Genomic DNA, 12,833 nt, shown 5'->3' with positions numbered 1-12,833 from the left:
ACCTGCATGCCAAATTTCAAGCGTCTAACTTAAGCGGTTTAGATTTTTCATACAAAAGGATTTTCCCGCTAATTCCCGTGCCCGTTGGAATTTCGGGTATTCCTTTCTTAATACACCTCTACGGTACCTAAGCTACGTCCCTTCCAAATTTCAAGTGCTAAATTTGTAAACTATGAAGGGATATGTTTAATCCTTGGACGAATAAACCACTGGACACGAAACCTACAAGATTTCTAAGGAAACACGATCAACCACTTTTTGCGGGGGGAGAGGTTTGACAATTGTCAAATAATGACATTTAGTGCTGGGAAAAGATCGTAAATTTTTATTATCGATAGTTATGTAAATGAATGAATNTCCAGTGGTTTGTTCGTCCAAGGTTTAATCATTAGTATAACATTAATAGCAGGGTTACCATCTGAAATCGGCTATTATTGGCTATTTATGGCTAATAACTGCTTTTAATCCGTTACTAGCCAATTGCTATTAATCGGATTATTAGCACTTACCCATCTCTACTTGCGCTAAGTACTAAGGTGAGATGCGTCATACACTACACGTTGCTACCGCTCGCCAAAATTAGGCCACGCCCACATACAAATAATTCACTCACCATAGTTTTTAGTGAAGAGTATAGCCATGGCTTTCTTAGTTGAGTAATCCATGAGGGTAGTAGCTATCAGCAGGCGATGCCAGGCGGTGCGGGCTGCCTTCCACATGCGGAAGTCGTTCTGCATGACCACGCTCCAAGTTTAGGCCACGCCCACATACAAATACACTCGGCATAAAATAAATCGCACCTCCCTCGACAAGCACTTATCAAACGTATGCATCCCCACTTCCCACCATCATTGGTATCATTTGAAAGCCTAGTTTTAAACTTTATTTCATTAAAGGAAAGGTTTTTACCCCAAAAATGTGTCTTTACAAGGATTCAGAGTCACTTCTTCAAAAAATAGGTAATTACGCTATAGCCATTTTTTATGACTATAAAACTGTTAAGTTGGGATTAATCGCTATCCATCTGTTAAAGAGGACACGTGAGATCTTTATTTGGTTTTATAACCATAAAAATTGGTCTAATTGATCCCAGAGGTGAGCCCAAAGTGAGGTCTCTTTTTAAGTGCACATTTATGGTATATGTTAATCATTTATTTAGAAATGAAATGTATTTTTCTTTAAGGATATTTATTGAGCTTTCAAATAACACCAATATTGTTGGGGTACCATAATTTTGTCAGAAGAAAATCCTTCAAGTTCGCGTCGCGGAAGGTGCGGTTTATTTGATGTTGAGTGTAGTTCACTCACCATAGTTCTTAGTGAAGAGTATAGCCATCGCCTTCTTAGTTGAGTAATCCATGAGGGTAGTAGCTATCAGTAAGCGATGCCAGGCGGTACGGGCGGCCTTCCACATGCGGAAGTCGTTCTGCATGACCACGCCCCAACTTTAGGCCACGCCCACATACAAATAATTTACTCACCATAGTTCTTAGTGAAGACAATCACCTGTAAGTAAGTAGTTCATTTTGCAGACGCGTCTCAAGCGGGCGAGATTCGCGCTCGCACTGGATTAGACAGGTTTGCGATTGGTGGCGATAACGCGTCCGTAAGCATTGTCTATGAGTGCGTTGCACGAGCGCACTTTGTATGTAGATTGTCTTCTGCTCCTACCTATTTTGTGCCGATGTCTACAAACAAAACACACTCACCATAGTTCTTAGTGAAGAGTATAGCCATGGCTTTCTTAGTTGAATAATCCATGAGGGTAGTAGCTATAAGCAGGCGATGCCAGGCGGTCCGGGCTGCCTTCCACATGCGGAAGTCGTTCTGCATGACAGCACCAGCCACGCCCCCTCCACAAAGGGAGGTGCTGCCGCCCCCCCACGCTTCTTCCCCGAGGGCCACTTGGCTGAGAGCCAAGCGGAGACTCGGCTCACGGCAGACGAAGTTCTGGAGCCTGGAATACAGTCGCTTTATATTGTGGACGAGGTTTTAATCAAATATTGTAATATTTATGTGCTACTTCGGTCTTTTTTCCGTATACTTTCTTTGTTCTCTAAGTGATGTTCATCGTAATAAATATGTCTTTCTTTTTTCTTTCAAATCAAGTTTGCTCTTCTAATTCCATTGTAATTTACGTACACGTAAAATTTGACTCAAAGATGAAATAGATAAACGGTTAGGCAATTCGTATAGGGCGGCTATTGTTTTGACCGAAGATTTAAGTTTTAAATCTTTATGGTACCTCTAATCTAGAAGAATGACATGGAAATCTCAAACGTCAAAATCTCAAATCATAAGCTCATCTTACTAATAAACGATACATGCACGTTGAAACATGGATTAAAGGGCGGTTTTTAATTTACCTACACCATTCCCACTGCATTGGTATCACTAGACCACTTCTCAGTTTGGGCAAATCGTCGCCCCTTGGCCTACTTTTTTGGCCATATTCGTGATGAAATTACATTTTAAAGTGGTTCTCAACGCGCGTGAAATCATTTAGTCTACACTGAAGGAACACTATCCTATTTTTGCTAAGGGGCTAAAAAAACTACAAATCAAATAACAAAAAGACTTACCAATTCAGCAGCTTCATGGCGAAGGTCTGGTGCGCGATGACGTGCGCGTGCATGACGAGCACCTTCAGGCTGGGCCCGTGCCGCGACGTGAACCTTTCGAACATCGCCGTGCAGCTGAGTAACATTCGCACGTCACGCCACCGGACAGCGATACGCCAGGCGAGACAAAATTTCGTCACTCGTAAGCGTAGATACCAGGCAGGATTGGCAAATATTCAGTGTAGAGACAAAAAATTCGTCCCAAGGCTTTTTAGACATGGTGTTGCAGGCATCTTTTGGGCTAGTTTTTTATATCATTTTTTGCAATTTTGGAGTAACATTATTATTTTATTAAGAGCCGATTTACTTAATTTTGAAAAAATCAACGCTCGTAAGAGTGGATATCAGGCAAGATATTGGTAGTGTAGAGACAAGGAATTAAATGCTCTGAAGCTTTTAAGACACGTGTGAATAATATGCATTTTCAGCGCAGTTTTTTATACATTTTTCAGCAAAAGTAATTAAGAGCCGATTGTATATTACAAAAAAAATCAACACGCTGTGGATACCACGCAAGTAGACCGTAGGTAGCGCAGAGACAAGGAACTGAAAGGTTTGAGGTTGTCAAGACACTTTCCATCAAAAACGATAGCCATCTTTTTGGTCAGTTCTCTGTAACATTGTTGGATGAACAGTCCACCAAGTGAAAATCAATAGAATGTTAAAAACCCAACTTATTTCATCTCTTATTCCATGGGAAGAGGCGATTTTAAGAAATACCTTCAGTTGAAAATAATTAATTTTAAAAATAGTTTCTTTCTACAAATAGGTCAATATGGTGTCGCCCTCTTTATGCCTTTGTTCTTTTATGTTTTATTATATTCTGCCTGGCGTAAAGCTGAACTCGAAAAGTTGGAAGATAGAACAAGCATTGTGTGTTAGCAGCAAAAGAATTCGATTGTGGTAAGTATAATGTGCAACTTCAACAAATTCAACAAAATGCTTACCACAATCTTCGCAACGAGTTATTGCGAAAGACAAGCTCAGTTTAGTATTCTAGAACTACTATTATTATGTGCATAACTTAAACTATCTTAATTCTATGCGTTTATATTATGATATTAGTCTTTTTCTGCATAATTGTATGCCAGTTGAATTAAAACTACAAAAAAATAAAAATAATCTGTAGACGTGAAACTCACTATCAATAGTAAAGTATTTCAACACTAGTGGTGTCAAATGAGGGCTATCGTTTTAGCGCTCATCAGTTGGCTTGGCACCCCAAGTAATTGCTAGTGGCGAAGATAGTAGCGCCAACTAGTGAGCGATGAAGCGGTATCGCATTTTCATTCACCAGGATGGCGCCACTGAAGAGTAGGATCATATCATGTTATGTGGTGCAAACTGTTATGTATAAAAACAATAGCCCTCATTGCCCTAAATACACTACTGGACCGCAAAGAAAAAGAGACGGTTAGAAAATCTTCTATAACTTCAAAAGTACCTCACCTTAGTTTTTTGAAACGGAAAATACAAGAACTACGGTATTTTTATTATTTCGCATTTATTTCATAATGCTAGGTCAGGTACTTTTGAAGATATTAATAATTTTCTGACCGAACCTTTTTCTTTGCGGTCCAGTGTAATATGGATGTTGAGCACACGCCAGCAACTTACGTCTCAATGTCGCCTTTAAGCTTATCGGCGACTTGGAAGGTGCTGCACTTGACGAGCGCGCGGCCCTCGCGGTCGATCAGCGTCACCAACTCCACGGCGTCGCGGTGGTTGCACTTCATCACGCGCGTCAGTGTCGTGATCACCTACGGATTGCGAAATAGATTGTTTTAACACAATATACCAACGCAACAAGTACGTAAAACATTTTTTTTTTAAATAATATTTAAACCATTGCGTATGGTGTTTTGTATTTTTTGAATAAACTACGTAAGAACGGTACATACAAAGAAGTAGAATACCTACATTTAAAAGATATCAAATAAAAATACTGTTTTATTCGACTTTAAAATGTCTATCATTCACGTGTCTATATTCCAATTTGAAACAGCTTTTCGAGATAAGGTGACGGCGTCAAAAGCTAAAACCAAATATGATTTCTTTCTTTCCTCCTTATAAGGTGTTAAAATGCAGATTTCGGTATACAATAAAACTGGTGAAAAGTAGATAAAAGATCTACTGATCCATCACAAAGTCATGTACTACGAACCTGTTCAAATGTGTGGGTTTCATCGTTGTATAGAACGGTGCAGTATCGGTCGGGCGAGTCCAAGATCTGCAGGAGATCCCTCTCGGCATCTTTTAATCTGTAAGCAACATACACACTGCAATATTACGCCACATTTTTCCATGTTTTAAACTATCATCTTCGAATCTATAACCCAACATCCTGGGGTGAGCACTAGAGCCCACCCAGCTCAAATCTAGGTATCCAAAAGTGTTTCACGAGGTCTATTAACCGATTGAGTCCCAGACGGCATTAATTAATGTCATAACAATAGATTTTCTATTGTGTCTAGATTCGCGGAGCTTGAAGGATTAAACGATATTAATAGTAAATTACAGAAACTGGATCTATCCAAAAAATATATGTTTCCAATTTCGATATTTTCAGATACATCCAGTTTATTCTGTAACCTATTAAGGATTTCGTTTGATAGAGCTTGTGAAGCACTTTCAGGATCAGTGAACAGTTTTTCGGTATCTTGTATAGTTTAGAAATAATTGAGTGAGATGACTTATCGTTTCCACCCTGTATAAATGCTATATCTCCAGGTCACCTAGTGAGGAGCTTGGATGCGGGCAGCGCAAGACCGTTCATTGTGGGAAAACCTTGGAGGAGGCCTTTGTCCAGCAGTGGACGTCATTTGGCTGAAACGTGCAAAGTAAAGTACGAACAAACGAATCGAGTGAGATCACTTATCGCTTCCACCCTGTATACGCGCATACGCACTAGCAGAACAACGGGCTCAATTTCTTCGATCACCATCGTCGCTGCAGGAGGCCTGCAGGCTGCTCGCCTTCTGGGGGGATCTGGGGTGGTTGGAGTAGGAAGATAAACCACAAATCGCGCACAATGGCCCAATCATGAGGCTAAGTGCGGTATTCGATTGCCCTGCAAAACTAACTAACTAACTACCATCTATAACGACAACTTCATAAAGGTAGTAGGAAGGCGCTGGATGCAGGCCGTTACCAACCGCGCGATATGGAAGTCATTGGGGGAGGCCTATGTACAGCAGTGGGCGTCATTTGGCTGAAATGATGATAATGATTTTTTTTATACACAACGAGGAAGCTCTTGGCCTGTATCTTACCTGATGGTAAGTGATGATCAGGCCGAAGGTGGAAGCGAGCTTCACCCGGAATCCTCAACCACAGAGGAACTGGCTATCTCACCTCTAACTGCCGGAAACAACAATGCTGTTAACATTGTTGTTATGGCGACAGACTTAGGTAAGATGGTGGTAGCTAGCCAGGCGGACTTAGAACAAGCCCTACCACCAACCAAACCGAACAGAAAAATCTGCACCCACTGGGAATCGAACTCGGGACCTCTGCGTCTGAAGTAGGTGGTCTTACCACTAAGACCACAGAGGCGGTCATGATGATGATGGGCGGCATTTGGCTAAAACGACTTTGATGACGCACCTCAGGTCGTTGGGCAGGCTGGGCGCGTGGTCGTGCGTGAGCAGGCGCAGGCTGTAGGACAGGCAGACCGACGCGACTATCTTCATACGCTCGATGACGTCAGCGCTCACGTGAGCGCACGGCTGCTCCGCTGCATCGGCCGGCGCCTGGCGACATAATAAAGAATATTTAAGAGCCAAAGGAGAGAGACAAGCTGTGTATTTCTTATTTTACTTTGGTAAACTTTGGTACCCCTCTATTCTTCATTTTAAATCTGTACTGTTTGAAACTTTCATGGTCACTAACATAATTATTTTATTATTACTGACGGGATTGCTACCATGTACCTTAATTTTGAGTTTCCAATATTTCGGCACTGTTGCAAGCGCGGGTGAGATGTTATGGGCAGACATATCGATCTACCCTCTTTCGCAGTCTTTTATTAAGATTGCCTCCCGTATCACCGTTCACCAAATCACTATTAAGGTACATGGTAGCAATCCCGTCAGTAATAATAATTAAATCTGTACTGTTAAACATGTACTGTACATGTTCCAGAGGTTTCAGAAATTGCCTGTTTCTCGCTAATTCGCTAATAGGCAAGCTCACTCCATCCGATTCGCATGAGAGCAGATCGGAGCAGACCTGTATAACAGTTAACAGCCTATTGAAACCTATATGGTATTCGTTGCAGTAATCGTACTTATTATAACCAGATAAAACAAGGTAGAGCAGCGACTTACCCATTGGCGTATCTAGGGTACTTTTCAGGGGGGTCTGGCCCCTGACATCCATGTGCGATCAACTAACATCTTTGAATCGGTAGCCCAACATCCTGGAGGAGGCACCAGGAAAGGCGTGCCACCCCGGCCCCCCGCTATATTTGCGCATGACTTACCGCATGTAGTTCACAGAAGGGGTCCCGCTTCCAGGCCTCCGTGTCGCCGCAGTCATCAGCAACAATCTCAACCTTATGGCAAATACATAAGACACAGTGTTGAACTAGACCAAAGGCAGCGACTAACTGCATGTGACATGACACAGTGTTGAGCCACGACCAGGGACATTGACTCATCGTGTGAAACTCGCAGATAGGATCCTCTGTATCGCCGGAGTCACGGCAACATTTTCGCCCTTATTGCAACTACATAAAACACAGTATTGAGCAGGCTCTTACCGCATGTAGTTCACAGAAGGGGTCCCGCTTCCACGCCTCCGTATAGCCGTAGTCGCAGCAGCAGTATTAACCTTATTGCACCTACATAAGACACAGTGTTGCACTAGACCCCAAAGGCAGCGACTAACCGCATGCGACATACATGACACAGTGTTGCGCCACGACCACGGACTTTGACTCACCGCATGAAACTCGCAGATCAGGAATCAGAAACAAGCAGGATCCTACCTCTGTATCGCTGGAGTCATAGCAACATTTTCGCCCTTATTGCAACTACATAAAACACAGTATTGAGCAGGCTCTTACCGCATGTAGTTCACAGAAGGGGTCCCGCTTCCACGCCTCCGTATAGCCGTAGTCGCAGCAGCAGTATTAACCTTATTGCACCTACATAAGACACAGTGTTGCACTAGACCCCAAAGGCAGCGACTAACCGCATGCGACATACATGACACAGTGTTGCGCCACGACCACGGACTTTGACTCACCGCATGAAACTCGCAGATCAGGAATCAGAAACAAGCAGGATCCTACCTCTGTATCGCTGGAGTCATAGCAACATTTTCGCCCTTATTGCAACTACATAAAACACAGTATTGAGCAGCCTCTTACCGCATGTAGTTCGCAGAAGGGGTCCCGCTTCCACGCCTCCGTATAGCCGTAGTCGCAGCAGCAGTATTAACCTTATTGCAACTACATAAGACACAGTATTGAGCAGCCTCTTACCGCATGTAGCTCACAGAAAGGATCCCGCTTCCACGCCTCTGTGTCACCGCAGTCGCAGCAGCCGCCGCCGCCAGACTGGCCCATCTTGTACTTGTGGTGGCGATGCGCGGACACCTTGAAGCATTCCACGCACAGCACGCACGTGTTGTCCATGCCTGGAATAAAACGTTTCATCATCAGGTCAGTAAGTCTTCATTACAGGAGCACGACCTTCTCAACTTGCTAGAGGCAAATGGAGCATAAGGCCTGCACGAATACACTCTCCACGTTGATCAAACAGGTTAGGGAGATAAAAGCAGAGTAAATACAAATGAGTAGGTTATCTTCATAGAAACGCACCGAGCGCGGTTTGTATGTGAGCGCGCCAATACATATGCGGCGCGCACGCACACACTGACAAAATTTAACGTGGATTAGCGGGGAGTTGCGCCGAATTATTACTCATTTGTATTTACTCTGATAAAAGTCATTTTCTGATCATAGTCAGGTCATTAAGTCCCTACTGCAGAAGCACGACACTGTCTAACTTCCCCGAGCCAAATGGAGGATATGACCACATTCCCCATGTTGATCAGACGGGTAGGGGAGACAAGTAATTCCATCACCATCGTTAGGTCATTTAGTCTCTACTGCGGGAGTATGATACTCTCTAACTTGCCAATATTGAATGGACAAATTGACCATTTAGTAACGGTTTAAGTACTAGGGGAGACATAGGCCTCCCCCAAACTAGCGTCTTTGGAACGTCGTGGTTTCGCCAGCGCCTGCGCATTAACTAAATAAGGCGGTTGCCAGGCTACGTAGATCCGTTCGGCTGCTCAGCAACGCCGCGTCGACGCTACACGGACGCTAGCAAGATGTTAATGTGGGACACTAATGTGTACACACACTTACCACACTCGCGGCAGCTGTAGGCCGGCTCGCCCTGCTTGAACACGCGGCCGCAGAGCGTGGAGCGGCGCGGCGGCGGCTGCGAGCCCACGCAAACTGCTCTAGCGGCTCACTCGGCAGCTTGGCGGCTAGCTCCTCGTTACTGTGGGACGCTGGCACACTCACCACACTCGCGGCAGCTGTAGGCCGGCTCGCCCTGCTTGAACACGCGGCCGCACAGCGTGGAGCGGCGCGGCGGCGGCTGCGAGCCCTCCGCGGTGCCCCACACGAATTGCTCTAGCGGCTCCGTCAGCAGCTTGGCGGCTAGCTCCTCGTCGAACGACCAATCTAAGGGAAAACACGTCACGAAGTCAAAATCAAATTCTACAATGGACGACATTTTGCTAAAACAAACATGCAGGCCCCTTTTCAAAACACTTATAGACGTCCCAAATAGGTATACATCTAGCTTGCCCTACCATCACTTTGGGACAGCATATTGATGATAAGAAGTGACGGAAGAAACTCAGTCACCTTTGTGAGACTTGTTTATTCATCATCGTCGTCGTTTCAGCTACAAGACGTCCACTTCTGAACATAGGCCTCCCCCAATGATTTCCACATCACCCGGTTGATAGCGGCCTGCATACAGCGCCCTGCTGCTATCTTGTTTATTACAGATTTATTTATTATTTAATTGATCATACTTTTTTTTTTAAATACAGTTTTTATTTGCGCAGTCAGTAGTTATTTCATAAATAAAATTAATTACAAGACAACAATTATCACCTGTAGCTTTATTAAAAACTCAGCAAAGATCAAATCAATTGATCGACATACAACCGATTCGGCTAACAAGATTTGGCAGCCTGTAATGTATGTTTTGGTTAATTACCCGTCAATGAACGTCTATTGGCTCTGTAGTAACGTATGTTGGCACTAAACAATGTATTGTAATTTAAGATTGCATTTAAACCAAGATTATTTACCTTCGTGAATTATGAGATAGCTTCGACGGATGAAATTATTGCTGTTAGACAAAAATTCACAATATTCTAAATACATGAAGCTTAATCGTTTCAGCCAAATGACGTCCACTGCTGGACAAAGGCCTTCCCCTTCCACAACGAAAGGTCCTGCGCTGTCCGCATCCAGGCACTTCCCGGGACTTTCACCAGATCGTCGGGCCACCTAGTGGGAGGCCTGCTAACACTACGTCTTCCGTAAAGCTTGTCGAAATAATCTTGGTGGTGCCATTCTCCAATAAATTATAGAATAACAATCATTATGTATCAAAAGTATTTTTTTTTATGTGATAAGCAATTGCCGTCGCCCATGTACACCCGCAACATTAGTGAAGTCACAAGTGCGCTGCCAACCTTTTAAATCCCATTCCCCCCCAATTGGGCCTCCGGTATCCTCACTCACTCGGCGAAACACAGCGCAAGTAAAAAAAATATTTCTTTAGACTATTTACAATTTCATCGAGTTAACAGCGCACCTGGGAGCCGTGACGTCACATCGACGCTCTGGTACGGATGGGGCTGAACGCAGGGAGGTGTACGGGTGAGAGCGAGGGAGAGTCGCATTCCAGCGGGGTGCGCAGTTAACTATATCGATCTAACTTGCTCTTTAACTAGAGTTAGTTAGGCTTGTTCTTACTCGGACACTGAACGGATCGCTCCGAACTAGTACAATCGGTCAAATGAACTAGTTCGGTCTTCTAGTACTATTAGTTCATTTTAGTACACTGATTCTATTAGGTAGATCGAACGAAAAAAGTTTTTATTCGTATGAATTTATGGTCCAATATCGAAAAATACTCGCAACACAATTACAGAGCCGTACCCATCACACTCGCGCTTACATGTCACTAATTTCACGTCTCATTCTAGCACTCTTAGTTCATTTGAGTACCGATTTTTTTTTAATCAGATCGGACGAAAAACGTCTTTATTACTATCAACTTATAGTATAATGTCGCAAAATACTCGCTACACACTCACAGAGCCGAATCCATCTCGCTCGCACGCGCTTGTAACCAATTTCACGTCTCGTTCACACCTATTTATTCGTGATCAGCTGTACTAAAGTGAACTAAAAGACCGATTTGAACGACCAATACGGAATAGTTCGTTTTCGTTCACATAAAGGAATTGCTTCCTGTAGTACTTTAGTACATGTACTACACAAGCCTAGAGTTAGTTAGAGAGCAAATCGAGCTAACGAGGGAGTTGTAGATAGTGCTTATCATCTAGCAACTCACCCAAACACGTCCTGTTAGGCAGCGGCGAGTATATCCTGGGCACGGTGACCCGCCAGTGGTCCTGGAAGTGTCCAGGGGAGAGCACCCCCTCCGCCATCTTGGTTCTCCACAGTTCCAACACCGCATCGGCTCTCGAAGGCAGCGTGAACCTACGCACCGAAGTCTCATCGTCACTCATTTTAGAAGACAATCACTGTACTGTAACGTTCACTGTTTTAAAGTCATTTACGATTGGCTTAAAAGGGCTTGCACCCTGAGTTGTAAAACACCATTTAAAAAAATGTAACGTTCACAATAAGCCGGGTTTCCAGAGTGTTTTGCCCCTCCCTACACCATCAACAAAAACATGTCAACATTCAACATTTTTATAGGCAATTTTGTTGAATGTTTTTTATACACACTTCTAACACAATATTTTATGATATTGATAGGAGGGCGCTACTATCAATACTGGGTTATTAGTTCCGATTATTGCCACTTGGGACTACACTGGAGTGTCGCCATATAATTATGACATTTACAAGAGGGCGTTACTATCAATACTGGGATAGTTCCGATTTTTTTATACTTGACATTTCAGAATCGTTTGACTAAAGCCCGGTCTGTGAGCACGTAGAATTTTGTCCAATGACCCCAAGCTACCCATCCTTATCGCTCGCGCGTAATTATATTGCTGTCGCGACTGTGCGACGGGCGCCCGCAGTGAGTGTGCGTGCTCGCAGACCAGAGGTGGAATTGTGTAAAGCAATCGTTATCATTTGACAGTTCATAACGTACGTTAAAGTCAGATAAACAAAGCGTTTGACAGAATAATCGTACATTATGAACTGTCAAATGATTACGATTGCTTTACACAATTCCACCTCAGACTATACAGGGTGTTAGGTAAATGGGTATATGAGCCGACACTAGCCCATGTTAACATGGTCATATAAATGGTATGGTGAAGTCAGAAAATTGATATCTTCATTTTAATTATTTTAATTTTCATACAAATCGGATTTTATAAAATTTATTTTGTACGAAAATTAAAAAAAATTAAATGATGATATCAAATTTCTGACTTCACCATACCATTTATATGACCATGTTAACATAGGCTAGTGTCGGCTCATATACCCATTTACCTAACACCCTGTATAACAATCACAGTTTGATCATACATTTTATTAATAGGTTTCATTGATGAAGTTTGAGAGCCACTGTAACTTTTAGTTTAGTTCTTTTGTGAACGAGTTTAACCGGACAGAAGTTCAATGATACACATACACATTGATGTCCATTGTTTCAAAATAAAATTGTTTTAACGAGTCATTTGTTTTTCGGGGACACTAATCATTTTACGTTTATTTTGTGACTAACATTGAGCAATTGCCAAAGTTTGCTTTACTTAACCCTAGATAGCTAACCTTCCGGCGTACCCTGTTTAAGCTAACCATCCGTCGAAACGACGGGTATTAAAAAAAGATTATTTTTTGGACTAAGTAATTTAAAAAATCTGAGTTTTTTTTTACAGTTTGGTTCCTTCATATGTTTGTGAATAAATGTGCATTATTTAAATTCACCTTATTTATTTATTTATTAAATT

General features: G+C 42.8%; 1 protein-coding gene across 1 annotated transcript in view; it reads right to left on the bottom strand.

The window, feature by feature from the left end:
• Window positions 1-12,833, bottom strand: part of Ubr1 (Ubr1 ubiquitin ligase) — a 59,657-nt gene that overhangs the window by 38,212 nt on the left and 8,612 nt on the right. Inside the window, exons 2-9 of the mRNA XM_028314295.1 lie at window positions 11,246-11,394; window positions 9,166-9,327; window positions 8,110-8,264; window positions 6,228-6,373; window positions 4,786-4,882; window positions 4,239-4,381; window positions 2,583-2,675; window positions 1,710-1,957 (exon numbers count right to left, since the gene is read on the bottom strand). Of these exons, the coding sequence (XP_028170096.1) occupies window positions 1,710-1,957; window positions 2,583-2,675; window positions 4,239-4,381; window positions 4,786-4,882; window positions 6,228-6,373; window positions 8,110-8,264; window positions 9,166-9,327; window positions 11,246-11,394 (1,193 nt within the window). The remainder of the gene's footprint in view (window positions 1-1,709; window positions 1,958-2,582; window positions 2,676-4,238; window positions 4,382-4,785; window positions 4,883-6,227; window positions 6,374-8,109; window positions 8,265-9,165; window positions 9,328-11,245; window positions 11,395-12,833) is intronic.

This window comes from Ostrinia furnacalis, unplaced genomic scaffold (assembly GCF_004193835.3).
Source record: "Ostrinia furnacalis isolate ACB-3 unplaced genomic scaffold, ASM419383v2 OfSCF4658, whole genome shotgun sequence".
Taxonomy (NCBI): Eukaryota; Metazoa; Arthropoda; class Insecta; order Lepidoptera; family Crambidae; genus Ostrinia; species Ostrinia furnacalis.
Note: the sequence above shows the minus strand (reverse complement) of the source record. Positions and strands in the feature narration are given on the sequence as shown.